At 34.8% G+C, this 25480-nt stretch overlaps 1 protein-coding gene across 3 annotated transcripts in view; it reads left to right on the top strand.

Moving 5' to 3' along the window:
* The window catches only part of NIPBL (NIPBL cohesin loading factor), a 192866-nt gene that overhangs the window by 139716 nt on the left and 27670 nt on the right, over positions 1–25480 (top strand). For all 3 annotated transcript variants that reach the window (XM_043488980.1, XM_043488978.1, XM_043488979.1), the window contains 14 exons: positions 403–483; positions 928–1028; positions 2394–2532; positions 5328–5410; positions 6006–6138; positions 7108–7251; positions 9385–9474; positions 10696–10910; positions 11021–11123; positions 11743–11841; positions 11943–12089; positions 13702–13836; positions 15014–15112; positions 16319–16372. In XM_043488980.1, the coding sequence (XP_043344915.1) occupies positions 403–483; positions 928–1028; positions 2394–2532; positions 5328–5410; positions 6006–6138; positions 7108–7251; positions 9385–9474; positions 10696–10910; positions 11021–11123; positions 11743–11841; positions 11943–12089; positions 13702–13836; positions 15014–15112; positions 16319–16372 (1623 nt within the window). The remainder of the gene's footprint in view (positions 1–402; positions 484–927; positions 1029–2393; positions 2533–5327; positions 5411–6005; positions 6139–7107; positions 7252–9384; positions 9475–10695; positions 10911–11020; positions 11124–11742; positions 11842–11942; positions 12090–13701; positions 13837–15013; positions 15113–16318; positions 16373–25480) is intronic.

Below are 25480 nucleotides of genomic sequence, written 5' to 3'. Positions count from 1 at the left end.
TAGGGAAGTTTTAAAAAGAAGCACTTGGGGCAGAAGAAAGGTGAATGTAGTGTAAATTCTAAACTCTAAATTATTTGAAAGTTATATGATCATTTCCTTTAAAATATGTTAGAATATTTCTTCCATAATAGTGAATTATGTTTCATTTTTTGCATTCCTGTGACATTTATCAGTCTAAAAGTTGGCAGTTAGAGGAATGGCATCTGAGAAGGAAGGTATGTACTAATTTTCTTGAGAATGAAAGGGAACAAAGGAAAAACCAGGTGCCGATTGATGAGGGAAAAGAAAATGCTCTCTCACTGTTCTTCAGTAAGTTTTTTAGTGTTTTGGGATTTAGTAAGGTAGAATGTTACTGAAATCTATTACAAATGTGTACTATTGTTACTCTCTGTGTCTGTGCAGGTATCTTCAATGGGAATAACACCATTTTTTGTGGAAAATGTCAGTGAACTACAATTATGTGCCATTAAATTAGTCACTGCAGTAAGTAAAATCAGTACACATTTTTAGTTATCCCCCCCAAAAATAATAATGATATTGTTCAATACAAATTTGCATAAACTAATGCAAATTTGAGTTTTCCATGAGGGCTATTTTAGTATGCCTTAGATTTTAAACACTTCTGAATATTTAAAAATATTTAATAATTTCTTAATAAAATCAATTACTTAGAATCATTTAAATCTGTCTTACTTTCCATACCCAAGATATCATATTCCTCTAAATGAAACTAGTATACTATGACTTCTTTAAGAATGTTACAATTAATGATAGATAAGTTGAGCAAATTAAGTCATTACTGTTGAAGATGTTGAAAGCATTTTCATTCTAAAAGGCAGATTAGATTTTTATCACATAGTATAGTATCATTTTTGTTTGTTTTCAAATAATTATAACTTAAGTTGAAATCTTATAATTGCTAAATAGGTATTCTCAAGATATGAAAAACATAGGCAGTTAATTTTGGAAGAAATTTTTACTTCACTTGCAAGATTACCTACCAGCAAGAGGAGCTTAAGGAACTTCAGGTAACTAACTATAGCAAACACCAAGTTTATGATGAAGAACCCCATTATACTGTAGCCATCATATATTTATTCTTTATCATTTCTGATTTTTGTTTTAATCATCAAATAAAAGAAAGGCAGTTCAGTGTCAGAACAGCATGAAGAATAGCTTAAATGTGTGAAGTAACGATATACTCTTGAGAGACTTAAAGGCTCAGTGATTGTCAAGTGTAAAAATCTTTGGCAGGGAATTTCAGTCTTGGCATAATTGACATTTTGAGCCAGATTTTTTTGTTTGCAATGCTGTCCTGTACATTGTAAGATGCTTAGCAGCATCCTTGACCCCTACCTACTAGATAACCAAAAGAAATGTACCCTTTCCAGTTATGATCACCGAAATTTTCACTAGGCACGGGCAAAGTTCCCCTGAAGGGCAGAGCCATCCCTGTTGAAGAACCATTGGTCTGTGAGAAGAGCAGTAAGAAATACAGCTCCAAAGCATCAGAGGCAGTTCAGGGATTTTACAAGCCTTATTAAGGAACTTGAACTTAATCCTTTACACAGTAGTAAGTCATTATATAATATTTTTTTAAGAGAGCTGAAAAATTGCTCTAATGGCAATATAGACAATAGACATGACTTTAAATCACTAAGCACAGAGTAACTAAGAAATGTTATCCACTATTGTTAGCAGTATTGCCTCTGTTGGCATAGATCATCATCATAATTTCCATGACTGTCATAATATTCCTGGCTGATTAAATTTACTGACCTAGCATATAGGGTTATATTTAGATGGCTTTGAAGGCTGTCTTCTATAAAATAATTGTTTTTATCTTTTTTTGGACCACTTGTGTGTTGATAAACAACTATTGTCTACTAAAACCTGAAGAAAAACTGTCAACATATAAAGGAATACTCTTTTAAACAAAAAGATTTAAAATCTGGTTTTTTACATTCTGTGTCACTGACCTCATACTCTGACATATGATCAAGAGCTGACTATGGAGCAGATTTTAGTAAGAAAAGAAATATTGGAATGCCTGGGCATTGTGAAACCCTGAAGACTTGTCATTTTAAAAATAACTTTGAAAAATATTTGATGTTTTACATTACAGTTTTCACTCTCCAGTACATATAAAGTATAGAATTTTATATACTGCATTTTTCCTGTGGCTATTTTAATGATCTATACATAGACATTTAATTGGTATTTTTTCTAACTTCCCAAAAATAATTAACTTAAGGTCACTGTTATAAGCACTAAGGATAATGCCTAGAAATTTTGGTAAAGACACCACCTGAAACTTTCAGATCATAAATAACACGTAAAATGAAATTCTCTTCATATGCTGTATTATTAAAATATTTTCTTCTCCATTAAAGGTTAAATAGTAGTGATATGGATGGAGAGCCTATGTATATTCAGATGGTTACAGCACTGGTTTTACAACTAATTCAGTGTGTAGTACACTTACCATCATCAGAGAAGGACTCTAATTCAGAAGAGGACTCAAATAAAAAAGTAAGGAATCATTTGTAAGTTTTAGAACTGTTTTCTTTTGTAGGAAGAAGTACCTGTATTCTCTGCCATTCTTATAAAACTGAAGGTGTTAATTAGGGTTTCATGACTGGACTTTCAGATCCTTGTCGAACATTAGACTAAATTTTAGGAGACTTGAGTTCTAGTATCCACCATTCATGAAACGTACAAATTGTTTTAATCTTGTTTCTTTATAAAATGGGAATGATAATACCGAACAAGCCTACTATTACAAGTTGTAAGGTTCAAGTGAGATAATGAATTTGAAAATGAATATCATAGTATGCAGTATCTATAGTCACATGTAACAAATAATTATGATGTAATTAATGTTTAATTCATGCTGAAAATGAATTTATGCCTTCTCTATTGAGTAACTTGGGGGCTTCCCTGGTGGCTTAACAGTAGAGAATTCACCTGCCAGTTTTTGAGTTCAGAAGATCCCCTGGAGAAGGAAATGGCAACCACTCAGTATTCTTGCTTGGGAAATCCCATGGACAGAGGAGCCTGGCAGGCTCCATACAGTCCACGGGGTCGTAAAAGGGTCAGATACAATTTAAGAGATTAAACAATAACAATTTGAGTAACTTACAGCGATGATTTGCTTTTGGTTTTGTAGCTTTTACCCATCAACATTTAACATTTTTCCAGGTTCTATAGTTTTACCTCCAAAAAATTCCAAAGAGGTTTAATTTCATTTCTTTATTATAAAGGTGCAAAGTATAAAACAAATGTCAAAAAAGTTGAGGTCCCTGTTCTCTGCTTCTCCTAATCTTGTTCTCTTTTCATAGCCTTTCCTTACCATTGTGAATGTTTATCTTCTTTCATTTATTTGTTTATCTGCATATTTGATAAAGTTTTAATTTACATAAATGATATAATGACATTTACAGCAAATTTTTTCACTCACCATTGTTTTTAATACATGTAGCTAATGCTAGATTCTTTTTGACTTGGGTTAAATACATCGTATGTGACACACAGCTTGAAGCATAAGTTTCTCTAGATATACTTAGAAGTAGAATATTAAATCATAATTTACATGCACTTTTAACTTAATGAAACTGGTCAGTTTGCTCTAAAGTGATATTCTAGTTTACATTCATACTTTTTGATTTTTGCCTAGTCTGGTTAGTGTAAAATAATACCATGTTTTATTTTGCATTTTTCCGATTACTAGTGAATTTTTTTAATGTTTATTCATGTATCAGGTTTATACAACTTTGAATTACCTATATACTGATCTTTAAATTTCTAATGATGGAGTTGAATTTTATTTAGTATTATATTCCAGCATTTCATAAACTTTGAACCTGCAAATTTTTTTGAAATTCTTTTTGTATTTTCGATCAAAATTGTTCTGACCTACATCATGATAAACAACTATTTGTATTTCATCTGTTACACATGTTTCTCATTCTTAACATATGTTAAGAATAAAGCATATTGGATGAAGCACAAGCTGGTATCAAGATTACTGGGAAAAATATCAATAACCTCAGATGACAACCATCCTAATGGCAGAAAGCAAAGAGGAACTGACAAGTCTCTTGATGAAGGTGAAAGAGGAGAGTGAAAAAGCTGGCTTAAAATTCACCATTCAAAAAATGAAGGTCATGGCATCCGGTCCTGTCATTTCATGGCAAATAGGTGGGGAAACAATGACAGAATTTATTTTCTTGGGCTCCAGAATCACTGTGGATGGTGACTGCAGCCATGAAATTAAAAGACACTTGATCCTTGGAAGAAAAGCTATGATGAACCTAGACAGCCTATTAAAAAGCAGAGACATTACTTTACTGACAAAGGTCCGTCTAGTCAAAGCTATGGTTTTTCCAATAGTCGTGTATGGATGTGAGAGTTGGATCATAAAGAAGTCTGAGCTCCAAAGAATTGATAGTTTCAAAGTGTGATGCTGAAGAAGACTCCTGAGAGTCCCTTGGACTGCAGGGAGATCAAACCAGTTAATCGTGAAGGAAATCAACCCTGAATATTTATTGGAAGAACAGGTGCTGAAGCTGAAGCTCCAGTACTTTGGCCACTTGATGCAGAGAGCCGACTGATTGGAAAAGCCGATGCTGGGAAAGATTGAAGGCAGGAGGAGAAGGGGATGACAGAGGATGAGATGGTTGGACGGCATCACCGACTCAGTGGACATAAGTTTGAACAAACTCCGGGAGATAGTTAATGAAATGGAACACTGGCGTGCTGCCTTACATGGGATCACAGGGTCAGACATGACTGAGGGACTGAACAACAACAATGCTAATTGTATCTTCTCTTACATATAAGAGTATAGTTAAAGTTTTAGTATTTTTAAAAGTTATTTATTTATTTTATTTTTGGTTGTGCTGGGTCTTCATTGCTATGAGCAGGCTCTCTCTAGTTATGAGAGTGCGCGCTACTCTCTAGTCACGGAGCGTAGGTTTCTCGTGGCGGTGTCTTCCCTTGCAGAGCACAAGCTCAAGGGTGTGCCGGCTTCAGTAGCTGAGGTTCATGGGCTCAGTCATTGTGACTCTGGGCCTCTGTAGTGCCAGCTCAGTACTTGTGGTGCACAGGCTCCACGGCATGTGGGATCTTCCCGGATCAGGGACTGACCCTGTGTCCCCTACATTGACAGGCAGATTCTTATCCACTGTACCACCAGGGAAGTTCATAAAGTTTTAGTATTTAATTATAGTGCCCTTATAGTCACTAATAACATGGTAGTAGCAACTGAAATAATTTGTTTGTTGGTTATTTCTTACATCTATATCCATTCATTTTTCTCAATCTAGGTTGACCAAGATGTTGTCATTACCAATTCTTATGAAACAGCCATGCGAACAGCCCAAAACTTCCTTTCCATCTTCCTTAAAAAGTGAGTAAAATTAACATAATCTGATTTTTATTTTCCCCGTGGAGAGTAGTTCATTTCTTCTATGTAAAAGATAATCGAACGTCCTTCCATAATCTAAACCCTGACTATATCTCCCTGACTCCTGATATCCTTATCTTTAAAATGAGGCAGTTGGCATATTACAAAATCTGAAGTTTTAGATTTTATGAACTTTCTTGTGTGTTGAACTCTAGAAGCTGAAGTACAAGGGTGAAATTCTTTAATTTTTCATTGAATTTTCAGACATTCTGATTGAATAGGAAAGTTTAGGGATAGAGGTTTACTTAGTTTTCATAAGAATTTTTAGTAATCTCATAGAAAAACAGTGGTCATTATTTAAAATGTATTATTCTTGCCAGAAAGTAATGTTAATATTAGTCAGTAAATGAATTTCCTGTAGTAGGGGGGGAAAAGGAAGTTTGAGAAGTAGTTTCATTTTAAACCATATTTTATCTAATGTGCTCCGTTACACTTTGTTTAGATATACAAGTCAAGAAACTTCGTTAACAAAATTTCAGTCATATTAGTGAACATGTCACCTGAACTCACAACTTTTTCATTATTTATCTTTGAACAGATGTGGTAGTAAGCAAGGTGAAGAAGATTACAGACCACTATTTGAAAATTTTGTTCAAGACCTTCTTTCAACAGTCAATAAGCCTGAATGGCCAGCTGCTGAACTACTCCTTAGTTTGTTAGGGAGACTGTTGGTAAGAGTATAGCATTTAAAGATTATTAGATTACTAGAAGACAACATAATGAGGATGTACTCTGATTCACAGATGATGAATTCTTTAAAAATGTGTAAGGAAATACGACCATTGCATCTCTATTTTTGCATGTGCATTACTGTACACGATACTGTCGGTACCTTGTATAAAATTTTGAAATGTTGTGACTTTTGGTGCTTTCATTTCATTACATAAGATAACAGTGCTTTAAAAAACTTTTTTTTTGTTCGAAAGTATAATTAGTTAAAAGCATCTCAACACAGAGTCATAAGTTATTGTAGTTAATTCATTTCAAAGCATGAAACTGATTAATATGAACTCTGTCATCTTTAAGAGTACTTCTAAAAACATGACACATTTTAGTCCTCATGTGATACCGTACTAGGGAAATAAATACAAGGAAATGCTATTGTGATTTTTATTTTTAAACTACATTTGGACTTGTGTAGTTGTTACAGAGCTTTGGGGGCCTTACTTTCTGTCAGTTGGAGAATGTATTAATACTATTCTGAAACCAAGATATTTTTTATAGACTTTGAAATTCCAGCCTAAGCAATTCTTAGTCGGTTATAATCCCATTTTATACAGAAGAGCCTACATTTAAAGAAAGTGACTGTGTTTTTAGTTATAATTTTTTTTTTCTTTTTAATGAAAATGTTAAAATTCTGGAAACTCAAAAGGCAATTAATGGGAGTTCCGTGGTGGCCTAGTGGTTAGTATTCTGGGTTTTTACTGCCATGGCCCAGGTTTAGTCAATGGTCAGGGAACTGAGATCCTCCAAGCTGCAGGGTGCGGCCAAAAAAAAAAAACAAAAAATTTTTAAAGGGTAATTACTTTGTGGGATAATATGACAGGGGAAAAAATGTTTAAATTTCAAGTAAAACAGCATAGATATGGAATTTATATAAAAAATATTTTAAGTTGATTAAAATTCTTTTTCATATGCAGGTTCATCAGTTCAGTAACAAGTCCACAGAGATGGCTTTAAGAGTGGCATCTCTTGATTACCTTGGAACTGTTGCTGCACGACTGAGGAAAGATGCTGTTACAAGCAAAATGGATCAAGGGTCCATAGAACGTATTTTAAAGCAGGTATTGAGATAAAGAATTTACATTATGGGGATAAGCAATAAATAGTTAAGAACTTTTTAAGGTATTCTTATGTTAGTGTTGCATTTCATTCTTGTAGATTCGGAATAAAATCATCTGAAAGTGCCACAGAGAAAATATATACCTTAGGGTGAATTCTGTATAACAGGAACTTTCAAATGATTTATATAATCCTTAGTTAAGTTTTTTTTGTGTATGTGAACTTCTGTTATGAATGTGTGATACTAGTTTCTGTTTGGTTTAACAATACTTTTATTTTAAACTGTGGGGGAGGTGATAGTAATACTAAGATAACTTAAGAAAATTGATAGGTAAATGATATGTGTGTGCTTAGTCACTCAGTCGTATCCAACTCTTTGTGACCCCATGGACTGTAGCCCGCCTGGCTGCTCTGTCCATGGGGATTCTCCAGGCACGAATACTGGAGTGGGTTGCTATGCCCCCCTCCAGGGGATCTTCCTAAGCCAGGGATCAAAGCCAGGTTTCCCACATTGCAGGTGGATTCTTTACCGTCTCAGCCACCAAGTAGCCCAAATGATCTGTAATCCTACCATGTAAAGCTTTTTTCATTTTCTTTATACTCTTTTTTTATTTTTTAGTGTCCATAACCATATCCATGCTGGCCATGATAAATGCCTCTAACTTACAGAAGAGATTTAAGAATAGCACAAAAAGCTCCCACAAATCTTTCATTCAAATTCCGTTAGTGGTTAGCATTTGCTTTATCATTCTCTGTTAGAATATACATACACATGTGTCTGTATATTCGTTTTTATTTTCTCTTGAACCATTTTGAGCAGACAGGATGTCACCATTACCCTAGAATTTCAAAATATGATTCCCTGGACAAGCAGCACCGACTTTTATATCACCTAGGAATTTGTTAGAACTGCAGATTCTCAGGACTCTCCCTAGAACTACTGAATCAGGTATACACAACTATATTTAAAATGGATAACAAACAAAGTCCCACTGTGTACTACAGAAACCTCTGCTCAGTGTTATGTGGCAGCCTATATGGAAGGGTAGTTTGGGCAAAATGGATACATTTATATGTAGGCTGAGTCCTTTTACTGTCTCCCTGACCCTGTCACAACATTGTTAATCAGCTATACACCAATATAAAATAGAAAATTTTAAAAAGAAAAATCAATACCCCAGATGCAACTAAATAAAAACCATTCTGAATATATCCATTTCACTGTACTCTCAGAACATAGGTTATTCTCATCTTTGTTTTCTGCTTAGATGTAGTCTAAACCATATATTTGGCATTTCACACAGGTAAATCCAGAGTATAAGCTATAGACATGAATGTCAACTCAGAGTTAATTTCCTGCTCTGTATTGTTCTTGAAAGGGCCTCCCTGGTAGCTCAGTGGTAAAAAATCTGCCTACCCAATGCAGGAGCCACAGGTTCGATCTCAAGGTCTAGAAGTTCCCCTGGAGAAAGAAATGGCAACTCACTCCAGTATTCTTGCCTGGAAAATCCCACGGACAAAGGAACCTGACAGGCTACATTCATGGGGTCTCAAAAGAGTTGGACACGACTTAGCAACTAAACAACATTGTTCTTGACAGGACCTAAAGACTCAGTCTCTTTCTGCTTCCAGATCAAATGAACAGCTCAAATATACCTACTGTATATTTGATCTGCATGACATAAAGTATTTTGTATTAATTACAAATAAAAATATTTCCCTTTCAGAATGTTCTTTTTAAATAATATCTCAAAGAAACCCATAACACATAATAATACAGGTAACAGTTTCCATTTACTAGATTAGAAGTTTGGAGTTGTCTCTTACCAAATAGAAAACCAGTGTTAGGAGGTTCCTACCTCTGGAGATTTACATACACATTTTTCTAATAATTATTATGTCAGCTACCTATGAGCTTCTTTATAAAAAGTTAACATGTAATTCGTAAAAGTAACCTGAACTATCAGTATATAATGTCTTTCAAAAAACAGTATTCCTCTGTTTCTTTTAGTTAACTATACCTATACATTTTTTGTCATTTATAAAATTTTTCCTTCAGATTTTTGTTTGTAAGTAGATGATTTATTAAAATATATTTGTAATATCTTTGTGTTATGACCTGATTTGTTTTGTAGGTTTCCGGAGGGGAAGATGAAATACAGCAATTGCAAAAAGCATTGCTTGATTACTTGGATGAAAACACGGAGACTGATCCTTCACTGGTGGTAGGATTCTACTCCTTATTTTGTAATGTTCACATGTTTATTTCAAATTTGGTCTGAGAGAAAATTGAGAATGTCATGAAGAGGAGAGTAATATTGGAATATTAATTTTTGAAATAGAAATATGTGGTAGTCGAATTCAGATACAGATATTGTTGTTTCCTAATATTATGTGACTTGGGTAATCCAAAATCTTTCCATGTTTTATCTTTCAGACAAAGATCCTTGACTCAGGTAGTATATGAGATAATCTATTAGCATATAAAAAGTGAATTTTTATAAAATGATTAGAATTTTATATGTATATTTTAAATATAATCCTTAATTCTGGGGTTTTTTTTTTTAGTATATTATATATCCAAAATATTAGTAAAATAAGCTTGTATGTAAAATTTATACACTATATTGGGGCACTTTTAATTTTTTTTTAATTGATGGGATATGTATCTACAGAAGTGGAGAATTAAAACTAAAAATAAAGAGGTTGGAGATAGCTGAAACTATTCAGCCAACTACTACAGATTTTCAGTCTTTGTGGAAAGGAACAGACTACAATGGTGTATGTCAATTATTTCTCAATAAAGTGGAGGGGAAAAAACCCAGGAACAGATTATACATGCACCTTTTTTTTTTTTTTAATTTTTTTTTTTTTTCTTTTATTTTTTATTAGTTGGAGGCTAATTACTTCACAACATTTCATTGGGTTTTGTCATACATTGATATGAATCAGCCATAGAGTTACACGTATTCCCCATCCCGATCCCCCCTCCCACTTCCCTCTCCACCCGATTCCTCTGGGTCTTCCCAGTGCACCAGGCCCGAGCACTTGTCTCATGCATCCCACCTGGGCTGGTGATCTGTTTCACCATAGATAATATACATGCTGTTCTTTGGAAACATCCCACCCTCACCTTCTCCCACAGAGTTCAAAAGTCTGTTCTGTACTTCTGTGTCTCTTTTTCTGTTTTGCATATAGGGTTATATACATGCACCTTAATGTTAATATAGTTCAATAATAATTGGCTGTATATTTCTTGAAGAAGTAAGGTAAAATTTTGAAAGTAACTGTAGTTTTCTACCTTCAGCGTTTTACTCATGTGTTCTAAACTTTTCTTTTTTAAAGTAAACCTTGATAATTATGTTTCTGATTGTGAACACTTTGTCAGTAGGTTGGAAATTTTGTTACTAATTTCATCAAACTCAAGTCTTAAAATTTCTTTCCAGTTTTCTCGTAAATTCTATATAGCCCAGTGGTTCCGTGATACAACACTGGAAACAGAAAAAGCAATGAAATCACAAAAAGATGAAGAATCATCTGAAGGATCACATCATGCAAAGGAAGTTGAGACAACTGGTCAAATTATGCATCGAGCTGAAAACCGGAAGAAGTTTCTTAGAAGCATTATCAAAACCACACCTTCTCAGTTCAGCACATTAAAGTAAGATCCAAAAAGAAAAGATCCAATGTTTTCAGTTGTCTCTTTGATATCTATTTACTTACTTTACAAAAAAATTAAAGTAATTACAATTTAATGACCTTTCGTTGCAGAATGAACTCTGATACTGTGGACTATGATGATGCTTGTTTGATTGTTCGATACTTGGCCTCTATGAGGCCGTTTGCCCAGAGCTTTGATATTTATTTGACACAGGTAAACTGGACCAGAATTCCTTATACAGTGATACTGATTTTTCTAATTCTGGAAGACTTGTGTGTGATGTCTGTTCATTGTTGAGAACAGATATTTTTTAAAAATCATGAAAATAACATTTGTTTCTTTGTTCCATATTTGTTAAAATATGTTTGTTCTGCATGCCTTTTACCTGTTGATTCTTGTTTTACAGATAAGTGGATATGTATCTGTATGGTACAGGTAGAGTGATGGTATAGTTAGAGTGATTGATGTTATAAAAATAAATTATTCAGTTACCAAAATTACTATTTAAATGATACTAAATATCCTTGTTTAAAGTTACACATAGAAAGTTTTCAGTGGGGCTGCAGTTTCTTGCAAATGAAGCATAGCAATAAAAAACAGGTTTAATTGAGAATGACAGAAGAAAGGAAAGGCCATAAAGTATAGAATGCCGTACCTTAATGTTCTAAGTTAAAACTTTGGATCAGTATGATAACAGATCTTTTTACTTACGTATATAAAAATTGAAGGAAAGTAAATTCTATATTTATTTTTTTTGCATGTTTTCTTTCTTTGTTTTGTTAAAAAGTTATATGTTCTAAAATTGAAGAAAATGTTAATATTTGCTTGGCAGATCCTTCGAGTTCTTGGTGAAAATGCAATTGCCGTTCGAACAAAAGCCATGAAGTGTTTATCTGAGGTTGTTGCTGTAGACCCCAGTATTCTAGCAAGGGTAAAGAGGAATACAAATTATTCTTTTTATGTGACTTTTATATTGAAATTAAAATATTAGCTCTACTTAGTATAAGTTATATTTTCTTTATTTTTATTTAGCTGGATATGCAGCGAGGAGTTCATGGACGATTAATGGATAACTCCACTAGTGTCAGAGAAGCAGCAGTGGAATTACTAGGTCGATTTGTCCTTTGTCGACCTCAGCTTGCTGAGCAGTATTATGATATGCTGATTGAAAGAATATTGGTATGCTTGTTTTGTCACTTTTATTATAATTTATGAATATAATTTTGCCTTCCCAATATCACTTTTTTAAAATGTTAAGGTAGAAAAGTAGATATCAATTCTCTATTTATCTTACCTAATATATAAACTGTAGCAACTTTCTAAAGAAGAACATATTTCAAGAGGAGGCCTGCTTAATATTGTAAAGCACATCTTTGGTAAAAATTGGATTCCTTTTACCAGTTACTATTAGCTTTTGATTATGCTGGTATATGAAGAGTAAATGATAGGAGCTACATGACATAATTAAGTATTTTGGACAGGGTTCTAGAGTAATTATAAATATATATGTATATAAACTGGAGGAATTATTTCAGTAAGAGCTATATATAGAACTTTGGTGCCTGACAATATTTTTGGTTATTATGTGTATTTGCATATTTCCTTAAAGCTGAATTATGACAGACTCAGATACCTGCAAGCTAAATAAAGTCATTTGAGTTTTAAGAGCAAACATAACAAATGCTATTCTAAGATATTCTTTTCTTCTATGGCATTGAATTCTGTGGCCCTGAAGTATTTCCTTGGAAATGAAAGGAAACATTGGCATTACAAAATACCTGTTGAAATTCCATACCACCCACTGCAGGGATATTGACTTCTTCTATAACGCAACAGAGATTCATTAGGTACAGGATTTCGGTATTCCTAAACTGACAAGAATTTATCACCTTTAGCCCAGTATTAAAATACTGTGGGACTGAGAGTTACAGATAATTTCATCTCCAACTAGCATAAAGTCTTGGTGGAAACAAAGAATTTTAAGGACAAAGTAGAAGAATTTTTTCACTTTTATTGTCTTACTCTTTTAAAGAGTGAAGGACAAACAACAGGATTTTCAGGTATAATGAACTCTGACAGCATCTACGTTACCAATATATCCTAAAATATTTTCGTGATTGCTAAACTTGGAGATAATTTTGCACAATGGGTGTTCAGTACTTTTTATTTAAAGATGATTTAGTTACGAAAATCTGTTAAGTTAAAAATAGCACAGTTAACACCCATGTATCCGCCACAATATTTCTTCTCTATTTCAGTTAGAGTAATCTCTAACTCTTTCTTACATATAGCCACCATGACATTGAGAGATTTAAAAAGGCAAGCCAGTCTTGTTATTTTTTCATGGTTTTGTTTCCTTTAATCTGTTTCTTTTTTCCTTATATTTGCTATAAATTATCAAAGAGTGATACTGGTTTGACAGATTTTTTAAACATTTTTGTTAAATATACTTCATATGCTGTTTAAGTGCCAAACACTGTCCTCAAAGTTTCATGTTTGTTACTCCATTTAATTTTGGCAAGCTTATACGCTCCTCTTGTGTTCAGTGCTACTTAATATTTTCCATATATTGGATATTACATTTTAAAAGCAAAGACAGCATAATAAAATAATTCATATTTATAATAAGATTAATATAAATATGTTTAAAAAGAAAACATATGGATCGTGTTTATCATGTTCATAAATGTATGTGTACTGTTTGTTGGTATTTTCTAATTTTATTTTATCAAATTTCATATACCTTGGCACCTCAGTTTTTCTGACATTTAGAATATCTTTCTGTTCCTAGGATACTGGTATCAGTGTCAGAAAAAGGGTGATAAAGATTCTAAGAGACATCTGTATTGAACAACCAACATTTCCAAAAATTACAGAAATGTGTGTAAAAATGATTCGCAGGGTAAATGATGAAGAGGGCATTAAGGTAAGATAAAAACGTTGACTACTTTAAAAATTTATTTTTCATTAATGTTTTACATGTGTGTGCATGCTCAGTCACTTCAGTTGTGTCCAGCTCTTTGCAACCGTATGGACTGTAGCCCACCAGGCTCCTCTGTAGTCCATGGGATTCTCCAGGCAAGAATACTGGAGTGGGTTGCCATGACCTCCTCCGGGGGAATCTTCCCAACCTGGGGATCGAATCCAAGTCTCCTGTGTCTCCTGCTGTGCAGGCGGATTCTTTACCGCTGAGCCACCAGGAAAGCCCAAGTAATTTAAATGTTTGCTTTATATATATAAGTTTTGTTAATTATATATATATATAAACTATACAAGTAAATCAATATTATATACTATAAATTGAAGAAAAGGACATGTTTAGGTATTTTTATTTCTGGGTCCTGCATTAGTTAATAAAATCTGATCTAATCAAACCAATTTGGCAATTGTAATATTTCATATCATCATAGAGATTACATTGTATATAGGAAATTTATTTCAAATTAAATTGATTTTCAAATGGTATGTCCTTGGCTTTCTAAATTAGTAAATACTTTGTTGAAGGTTAGAGTTCATTAGTGAATCTTATGTATATGTGATTGTCCCTATATTTCTTTTTTGGGTTTTGATTTTATTTTGTTTTGTAACAACTTCTACCAAAGCAGCAAAAGTATTTTTTAGTTTGATCAAAAGCATTTGAGTGCATTATATCCAGAAATTCTGTACTAGACATAGTATTGTGTTAAGGCGCTTCAGTCATGTCTGACTCTTTGTGACCCTATGGACTGTAGCCCTCCAGGCTCCTCTGTCCATGGGATTCTTCAGGTAAGAATACTGGAGTGGGTTGCCATGCTCTCCTTCAGGGGATCTTCCTGACCCAGGGATCGAACCTGCGTCTTTCTTACATCTCCTGCATTGGCATATTATTAACCCATTTAAAATCTTTGCCAAACTGAAAAAAAATTATAATTTTTATAAATTAATTGGTGATCTTTTTGAAACTGAAGATGTCATACTAGAAATTTCAGGAGATATATATATATATATATATATACACACACACACACACAAACACTTTTGCTTTGGGCATTAATGAGAATTTGGGATTGAGAATTTTGCCACATTTATCGTACTTATTAGTTTGAAATTTTTCTTTCTTCTAGAAATTAGTAAATGAAACATTCCAAAAACTTTGGTTTACTCCAACTCCACACAATGACAAAGAAGCAATGACAAGGAAGATTTTAAATATCACTGATGTGGTAAGAAAGGACTGGAACAAGGGTGGTTCCTGTAGGTGCAAACCTCATTGAGGCCTGCCTTGTCTTGTAAAGGGAGAGACAATGGCAAGATATTTGGTTACCCTCTAATACTTCCCTTATTCTGTATTTCTGGAGATAACTCAAGGGATGCAAATAAGATGAGAGTGGTATTTCTACCTACCCCCACTTTTTTTGGCATTCATTGTCTTAAGCACTGATATTAAAATTCTCCAGACTCTTCCAGTGATTGAAAAGTGAAAGGGAAATGAGAAGTAGATAAAAAGGATACAATAACCCATGAATAGCAACCTGAAATAAGACCGTGATTTCTACTTTTTCCAGAATACATGAATTAAAATTAGTTTCATTATGTTTAATTATACACGTAAACTATAATTTTTTTTGACCCAGAATGCTTTTCATGTTTTGAACTTAAGAATTTTTATGTTATGGATTACATGATCTTCTCTGTTTTACTGATGTCTTTAAATCTTCTACCCAGAAGGAAAAGAAGAAGCAAACATTTGCATTTTTATTGTTTTAGACCTTACAGATTTCCTGATAGTGTGTGATTCAATACACTATTCAGAATGTAATACCATTTTAAATTTTAATACATTAAGTGAATATCTTGAATGGCTTCTAATATACTTTTGGAATAAAGTTCTTTAACATGGTGGATTATTGGCTCACTGAAAAAAATAGTTTATCTGAAAATAATTTTTTTTTTAGTTCTAATCATTTAATCCACAATCACTTCTTTTTTTTTTAATTTTTCTTTCCTTATTTTGCTTTTTAATTTATTTTTTATTGAAGGATAATTGCTTTACAGAATTTTATTGTTTTCAGTCCAACCTCAACATGAATCTGCCATAGGTATACATATATCCCCTCCCTTTTGAACCTCCCTCCCATCTCCCACCGCATCCCACCCGTCTACATTGAAACAGAGCCCCTGTTTGAGTTTCCTGAGTCACACAGCAAATTCCCGTTGGCTCTCTATTTTACATATGGTAATGTAAGTTTCCATGTTACTCTTTGCATACATCTCACCCTCTCCTCCCCTCTCCTTATGTCCATAAGTATGAAAATAATTTTTTAAATTTAGAACTTTGAACGTTTTTATTCTTGAGACTATAGCATAGCAAAAGTATGTTTTAATGTAAATTTCTAATTTTGATAGTTGCACCATATTTTTCCCCTTAGGTTGCAGCATGCAGAGATACTGGATATGACTGGTTTGAGCAGCTTCTTCAAAATGTGAGTGTTTGTAGACTTCATGATTTGAAAGAAATTTTTCAGTTTTTTTTTAAGTGTTTACTTTGTGTGAGGGAAAATTTATTTCAACGTATTAGGGTGAATGTTTTGTTTAATACCCCTATCTAATCAGTTGTTCAATTGCTTACTACAAGTAAGTTTTCTGAATAACTAATATTAATATTCTCTCTTCTCATCCTTCTAGATAATTTTTAATCCCTTTAATCTAGATGATAGATATGAGATCTATAAATAGGTATATAGATTGCATTAAATATATGTTTACATTATTTGACATGTTTTAAAATATATAGAATGTCCTATAGTAGTATACGATTAAACCACAATTAGTGTTCTTTAAAAATTTTATACATGGAACTATTTAGCTCCTTATGAATTTTTTTATTTAAGGATTTTCAAATAGAAGTACTCATTACCCAGCTTCAAAAGTTGTTAGCATTTTCCTAATATTCTATTTATCTCTTTCCCACACCCATCTATTTTTTTTATTTAATTTTCTTTGGCTGTAACACTTTTATAGAAAATCCCATACTTTTATATCATTTCACCCATAAATACTTTAATATCTATCTCTAACAGAGATGACTTTTTAAAAAAACACAAACCAGAGTATCTTTGTCATCTGTATCAAAATAACTATTAATAAAATTATTTCCTAACATGTAATAGTTATTAAGTGTTCACATTTCCCTGATTGTCTCAAAAATGTGTTTTTTATAGTTGAATTGCAGTTGCTTTGGTTGACATGACCCTTAAGTCTTAGTCTACAAAAGTCAACTTTCACTGTTCCTTTTCTCATGCCACTTACATGTTTTCCTGTAGAGTGTCCCATATTCTAGATTTCATAGATCTCTTCTTTCTGGTGTCATTTTAGTGTTTCTATGTTCACCATTTTTTTCTGTAAGCTCTTAAGTTAGATCTAGAGGTTTACTGATATTGAAGTTCAGTTTGCAGAATACAGACAAGAATACTTCACAAGTGATGCTAAATATTGTTGCCTCACATCAAAAGGCACATAATGTTTGGTTGTCCCATTTTCAGTGATTTTTACTGTGTGCTTAATCTTTCATAAAGTCTTTCATGATAGGTTTTGAATGATCATTACCTAGGTTCATTATTTTCATTACAAATTGAAAAATGCTGATTTTTTTCAAATTATTTTATTTATCCCATATTAATTGGCAGGAATTCTTCTTTAAAGAGGAATTTTGTCCTGAAAATTTAGTTACTGTGAAATATAGTTTGTACCAGAAAGGCAGGGAAAGTGCTCTATTCTTTTCCATTACTTACCAGTTTTCAGGATAATGAGTTTTCCTGTCAACTTTCAAAGGTGAATAACGAGTTTGTTCATTTTTTAAAATATCAGTGTGAACTAAAAGATTTTTGTATTCTTTGTATTTTAACTTATTGCAATTATAATTCTTTTTGAAGCTTAAATTGTCCCATCTTTGGTCAGTGGTAGTCCCTTCAAGTCGATTTTGTACCTTTTTGGTATAACCTCATTACTCTTTTGTAGCCTGATTACTTTCTGTCTCTACAAGGTTCCCCAGATTCGGCTTGTACATTTTCTGTCCCAAATCTAAACTCAGCCATTTTTTCCTAAGAGCCCTGATTGCCTTTTGTGGGAATAATCTGGGTGCTGTGGATATTCATTGCTAATGGGTTATCATAGCTTTGGACCTTTTCAGAGGATAGAGCTAGAAATATATATATATATTTATTTAGAAAGAAAAAACAAATCAAGAATTAATATTTTTAATTCAAATTTAAGATTATGAAATTCTGCTCCTTTTATTTTATTATTTCTTTTAGGCTAAAAATCTTATCAAAGATAATTTCCTATTAGCTTTGCCCTGTTATATTAACATTAAGATTACTAGATACAGTTTAAGACTTTTTTGCATTTCTTTTTATCTATAGCTCACTGAACACATACCATTAAAAGTCTATCATGAAATAGTTTTACAGTTTAGTGTCTGTTCTATTTGTTTACTTTTTAATTTTTAATACTTTTAAACTATATTTAGCAATATTTTTAACAATCAACCAAATTATTTTATTGAAACGTAATTTACATGCAGAAATGTTAACCAATTTTAGGTGTGCAGCTTGACTAATTTTAATAATTATTTAAAAGAACATGACTCTTAAAAACTTTTCTTGTGCCTCTTTTTAGTAGTTGATCTCCCCCAACCCTGGGAAACCATTCATTCACTTTTTGTCACTATAGTTGTCCCCTTTGTAGAATTTCATGTCAAGAGAATCATATAGCATGTAGTCTTTTGTGTTTGACTTCTAGCAGAATGTTGCTGGTATATTGTTTTATTCCTTTTTATTGCTGAGCAGTAGCAATAGTATGGATGTATCATAATTTTTCTGTTAATTCACAAATTTATAGACTTAGAAGTTGTTCCCGGTTTGGGCTGTCATGAATAATGCTGCTTGTGTGCATGTCCTTGTAAGGTTGGGTGTTTTCATTTCTCTTGGGTAAATTCCCATGATCGTGATTACTGGGTCATGTGAGTGAGAAACTGCCAGGCAGTTTTTCCAAAATGGCTGAACCATTTTGCATTTCCACCAGCAATGTTCCAGTTGATCCGCATTCTCATCAATACTTGGTATTGTCAGTCTTTTTAAGTTTAACCCTCTGGTAGTGTTTAGTAATATGTTATCTTTAAAAAAATTTTGTAAGATGCCTTTTTTAAGCACCCTCATGGTGTTTGCTTACGTTATCCAGTCTGTAACGTCTTGGACTCTCTTTATCAATCAGCTTCCGTTTTATAATTTAACATGATATATTTGATACCCTTTCCCCCATAAATCAAGTAATTAACTGTATTATAGAGCCTTATGACCATCTTAGTTATATTTATGTCAACCATTCCAAAGGGGACACAAATAATTTCTAGAAAGGACTACACCCATGTTTCATATGATACTAGTATAGCTCTCAAAAAAGTCGTTAGTATCAATAAAAAGAATCTAAGGTAATATTCCCATGTGTTATTGGCAAGTTGGAAGTAGATAAGTGAACACTAGATTTGTAACTTCTTAGCAGTAATTTTATACTCTTTTTATCTTTACTCTTTAGTCCTCTTTTAAGCTCATTGCTCTTCTATTCCTCCCTGCTTTCCTGCTTTAGTTTCTGCCAACATTTAATTTACCAAAGTGACTTTGTGGATATAGTCATTAAACTAGCAGAGTTTAGTTTTATGAAGTAAAGAACATTTTATTAAAATATTTATATAAATACTTGCTGCTGCTGCTAAGTCACTTCAGTTGTATCCAACTCTGTGCGACCCCATAGATGGCAGCCCACCAGGCTCCCCCGTCCCTGGGATTCTCCAGGCAAGAATACTGGAGTGGGTTGCCATTTCTTTTCTCTGATAAATACATGATGGAGGTATAATCACTGTTAGTGGTTATAACAACACTGCATAAATTTGAAGAAAAGCTGAGGATACAAAGAAGGGACTACTGGAATTATTTTAAATTCTTGAATCAAAAATAATCAGCACTGTTACTGTTTCCACATGAGCTCGTGTACACACATTCCATTCTGTCCAATTTTAGATACTTCTCATTATTATTTTTGTGTTGGATTGACTTCATATTGTTAGTGATTCCCAATTCATGGAATGTGATAGCTTTGGGAAGCTAAGTACTACATGAAATAACTTCATATTTACATAGGCATCAAACTCTGTTAACTACATAATGTTGTTAGAATGTCTCTCTCTATATATATGTATACACACAGACATACAGACATTTTTTAAATGTATGGAAACTCATGTCCCTTTTAACTTTTAATGAATTCGTGGTTTCTTTTGGATTTTTTCAGTAGTATGTGAAAAGTTCAGTCATGAAAGTTCTTACTTTTTTTTTTTTCCCTAAAAAGTGGTTTAGTCAGTGTAAATCACTATCATAGCCTATGGTGCGTACACAAAATTAATTTTACAATTACAATGCCACTCATTTTCATTGCTTGTGTTCTAAGACTACAGCCTTTTTTTCTTTTTTTTTTTTTTTTAGTTTACAAAAAAATGTAGGCAATGTAAAAACTTTAATAGCCTACATTTCATCTTTTCCTGGCCTTTGTAATCCAAAATAAGATCTGCCTCTTGAAGTTTACAGTCAAATACTCTTATTGCCATCAATCAGTAAATGAATAGAAAAATGACTATATCAATATTCATACAATTTGATTGTGCTCCACATCATAGAAGCACAGACTGCTAATACATACAGCAATATAGACATTTATTAAAGCACTCTGCCGAATGAATGAAGCCTTACACAGGAGAGTACATATTCTGATACCATTTATATGAAATTTAAGTAGAGGTAAAACTAATCTGTATTGAAAAAATTCAGAAGAGTAATTTCAGGGGGCCAGGGATTTACTCAGAAAGGATATATATCAGTCAAATCTTCTCGAATATTACCATAATTCTTCACAGAAACAGAACCAACCAAATACTGAAAAAGAGAGACAGAAAAGATTTATTGTAAGATCTGGCTTGTGTGATAGTTGTTGTCATTTAGTCACTAAGTCATCATGTGATTATAGAGCCTCTTAAATCCCACAATCTGTCGGCAAACTGGAGACCCAGAAAAGCCCCTAGTGTGTAGTTTGCTCTGTGTCCTAAGGCCTGAACCACAGAAGCGGATAGTATAAATCCCAGTTCAAACGTGAAAGAAGACCTGTGCCCCAGCTCAGGTACTCAGAGAAGGGTTGGATTCTTCCTTCCTCTGCCTTTTGTTCTGTTCAGGCCCACCCACACTGGAAAGGGCAGTCTGCTTTGCTGAGTCCACCAGTTCAAGTGCTAATCTCATTTAGAACCACCCTCACTCACCAACACATCCAGTAATAATGTTTAACCAGATAACTGGGTGTCCTTTGGCCCAACCAAGTTAACACTTGAAATTAACCATCACAGCTCTACCCTTTGTTAACTTGGCACCCATATATTGATACATCTCCTTATACCTTGCTAAATCTCCAAAGAAAGACAATAACAAAGTCATGATTCTATCTAACATGATACAGCTATCCTGCATACAACCAAAAATGCACTAACCCCTTTCCCAGAAGTCCTTGAGTAATGTTTACTCTTCTCATTGACATCCCGTAATTTAATTACTACCATGTCAGTTTATAATAACATTTAAATACATTGGTATGAAATCAATATACTTTATGTTCCGTGGTAAGAAAATAGGAGGTGGGAGGGAAGAAAGACATTTTCTCACTTTCCCTCCCTCAGTCTCTCCCTGTCCCTCTCCCCAACTTCCATATACATAACACACACACGTATTCATGACAAAATAAGCAGGAAATACTCATGACAAAGTCCTTGTATCTATAACTGATAATGTGGTCATAGCTGGTGTTTATTACTAAGAGATGGCCTATGGGATCTCTTGCATTCCAAACATACTCTTACATACCTCCATTGTGGAATATTAACACTAGTTTCTTCTTGGTGCGTGCATGTTCATTATTTCCAACTCTGTGACCTTTTGGACTGTAGCCCACCAGGCTCCTCTGTCCAGGGGATTCTCTAGCAAGAATACCGAAGTGGGTTGCCATGCCCTCCTCCAGGGGATCTTCCCAACCCAGGGATCAAACCCATGTCTTGTAGCTCTCTAGCATTGGCAGACGGTTCTTTACCACCTGGAAAGCCTAACTCTTTACTTGTTGATTCAGAGGCATAAAGAGTGCATAGTAGTTGACTGACAGTCTTTCAGTTCAGTGGGATTCTTGTTACGTCTTCTGGTACAAAAATTCCTGTCTCTGGAACCTGTCTAGGCCAGCAGAGCATAAAGTCATGGGGGAATGGAAACAAAAATTTTGCTAATCACTCATATTAGCAAATGATTGCTTAGCAAATTTGAGTGAGTGATGCCTTTCACATTTCCACCTCTTGATTCCTGGACCGTGAATCCTGGCTATGGACAAAACAGCACCATGTATTGGATGCTGATTCAGAGCATAGGAGCCTGCTGGAGGATCTTGCCCCCTATCTGATGCTGTAACTGAGTTTATAAAAGGCTGTTTCCACCTTCTGTCAAGTCAGCTGTTTCAGAATGTTGGGAAACATTGAATATGAGCATGGGCTCACTGCTATACTTCTTTTGCGCTGAAGTGCTTTTCTTAACCAAAGCAGTTTTGTGTGGAGTTATGGCAAGAGGAGAAGGGGATGACAGAGAATAAGATGGTTCGATGGCATCACTGACTCAATGGACATGAGTTTGAGCAAAGTCAGGGAGATAGTGATGGACAGAGAAGCCTAGAGCGCTGCAGTTATGGGGTCGCAAAGAGTCAGACATGACTTAGAGCTAAACAACAAATATTATGGTAGATAAAGTATCCTCTAAGTCCATAGGTGGTAGTTTTGGTAGAAGTATTGCATACAGGAAAGGCAAAAATATATCAAGAGTGCCTGTTTCAGTTTGAACAAAATGCTGCCCCTTCCATGATGGAGGCAGCCTAATTGTAATCAACCTGCCACCAGGTAGCTGGCTGATAATCCCAGGGAGTAGTTCCGTATCAGAAGCTCATTGTTGTTCTCTACTGCTAGCAGAGTGGACCATAGATAGTGTGTCCTTGGTGAGTAGAAGTCTGTGTTGCTGAGCTTAAGTGTGACCTCCATCTCTGCCACCACACATAGTTTGTTCATGAGCCCATTGGGTGAGGACAGGAGTGGCTGCGGAAAGAGGCTGTTAACCTTGGAGAAGGTATCTGCAGAGCAAGTCATCCTATCCACTTGATTTTTAAAATCCTCATCTGCTGAGGTCACCCTTTGGTGAACATCCATGTGGGATATAAATATTTTACCATACAGAGATGCCTCTTTTCCAGATTCCCTTGTCACCAACTTTGACCATTTGTCTTTCCAAGCAAAGTGAATGAGATGCACATCTTGAAGTTCTGCCCAGTGGGGGAATTTTTCTTCACCACTGTCCTTGAGGGATATCCCAGAAAGGGGCTGTATTGCTGCAACTGTCCACTTTTGGGTAATCCCTGCATGTTGTGTAGACTGATCTGTAAACCAGGGATATTCCCTATGGTCAGCTGAGGCCAGAGCTGCAGGCTGAGAGAAGGCAGTGTAGCAGAATGGGAACCATAGGCATTTTGGCCACTTTTTCATGTAATTAACTTGTGCCCTTCAGCCTGCTCTGACCTAATCATGTATACACTGCTTCCCTTTGATGATAGAATGCTGTTTTGCACACCCAACTTTGTGGCTTGGTGAGGCAGCCACCCAGTTTATGATGGACAGCTCAGAATGCATGATGATTTTGGTGGCCCATGAGTAGGCATTCAGTATCTACTAAGGCCAAGTAGCATGCCAAGACCTATTTCTCAAAAAGAGAGTGGTTATCCCAGAGGGTGGCAGGGCTTTGTTCCAAAATCCTGAGGACCTGTACTGCAGTTCACCTATAGAGGCTTGGCAGGGGCTCTAGTCAGCAACCACATCTGCCACTGACACCTCAAGTGCTGCTGGTCTGTGGCACTAGTGGCGAAGCAGCTTGCACAGCAGCCTGGACCTGCCTTTCCAGAGCCACCTTCTGTTCTGTGCCCCATTCAGCACTGGCAACTTCTCAGGTCACTTAGTAAGTGGGCCAGAATAATATACCCAAATGAGGAATAAGCCTCCAAAATTCAAAGAAACTCACTAAGGCATTGAGCTCTTTTTTGGTTATAGAAAGGACCAGATGCAACATCTTATTCTTTACTTTACAATGGACATCACACCATGTTCCACACCACTAAGCCCCCAGGAATTTCTTCTAAGTAGAAGACCCCTAAATTTTTGTAGGATATATTCCCCACCCTTTCACATGCAAATTCTCTGAATAAGTCCAGTGTACTTGTTCCTTTTTGCTTACTATGTGCAGTTGGCATAATGCCATCAATGTAATGGGCCATTGTGATGTCATGTTAAAGTGAAAGATAATCAGGGTCATACAAACTAAATTATAATGTAAGACTGGGGAGTTAAGATATCCCTGAGACAGTGCAATACATTGCTGGCCTTGCCAGTTAAGAGCAAACTGCTTCTGGTGGGCCTTTGACAAGGCTGAGAAAAAGAGGTATCTTCCAGATCATTAGCTATACACCAGGTTCCAGAGGATGTTAATTTGTTCAAGCACTGACACCTCATCTGGTACAGGAGCTGCAGTTGGAGTCCTAACCTGGTTAAGCTTATGCTAACAATTCAGGGTCTTTTCTAATGAGTCGGCTCTTTGCATCAGGTAGCCAAAGTATTGGAGCTTCGGTGTCAGTCCTGCCAAAGATTTCCTTTAGGATTGACTGGTTTGATCTCCTTGCAGTCCAAGGGACTCTCAAGAGTCTTCTCCAACACCATGGTTCAAAAGCATCAATTCTTCGATGCTCAGTCTTCTTTATGGTCCAACTCTCACATCCATACATGACTACTGGAAAAACCGTAGCCTTGACTAGACGGACCTTTGTTGGCAAAGTGATGTATCTGCCTTTTTTTCTTTTTCCTTTACTTTTATTTGCATTTATTTTTTGCAGCCTTTATTCCTGGGCCATAAGTTTTTGTTTCTTCACTTTCTTCTGTGCAACCTCCTCTTCTGGTTTAGGAACAATCTGTTCTTTTTCAGTAAGGATCATCTTAATGTGGCAGGGAGAGCTCATGTAGGGGTTGATACGATCATGAGCTCTGTATAAGTCCTATGCCACATCTTGGGGGCTTTGTTCACCTGGATGTGCTCAGTGACCAGAGATTCTACATCTAAGCCCTTAAGTTCAGCATTACTCTACATTTTTGAGCATGTGCAGTAAAAATTCAGCACTCTTTTTGGGCCACTGATCCTGCGTCCAGCCCCAGTGTTTGGCCTGTGCACACCTACCAACTCCACCATTGTAACAGTGGAATTGCGTACATTGCTTCTTTAAAGTGACATCCTTCAGATACTTGGAGGCTTTTCGGATATGCATACCCTTTATGGCCTGGGCAGTTTTCACGAGTGTTCTTAAAGTGAACATGAAGAGTTTAACCTCTTGATTTGCATGATTTTGTGGGGTTTTATGGGTTGATTGAATAGCGCACT

This window comes from Cervus canadensis, chromosome 16 (assembly GCF_019320065.1).
Source record: "Cervus canadensis isolate Bull #8, Minnesota chromosome 16, ASM1932006v1, whole genome shotgun sequence".
Taxonomy (NCBI): domain Eukaryota; kingdom Metazoa; phylum Chordata; class Mammalia; order Artiodactyla; family Cervidae; genus Cervus; species Cervus canadensis.
The sequence above is the reverse complement of the archived record's forward strand: the minus strand, read 5'-3'. Positions and strand labels throughout refer to the sequence as shown.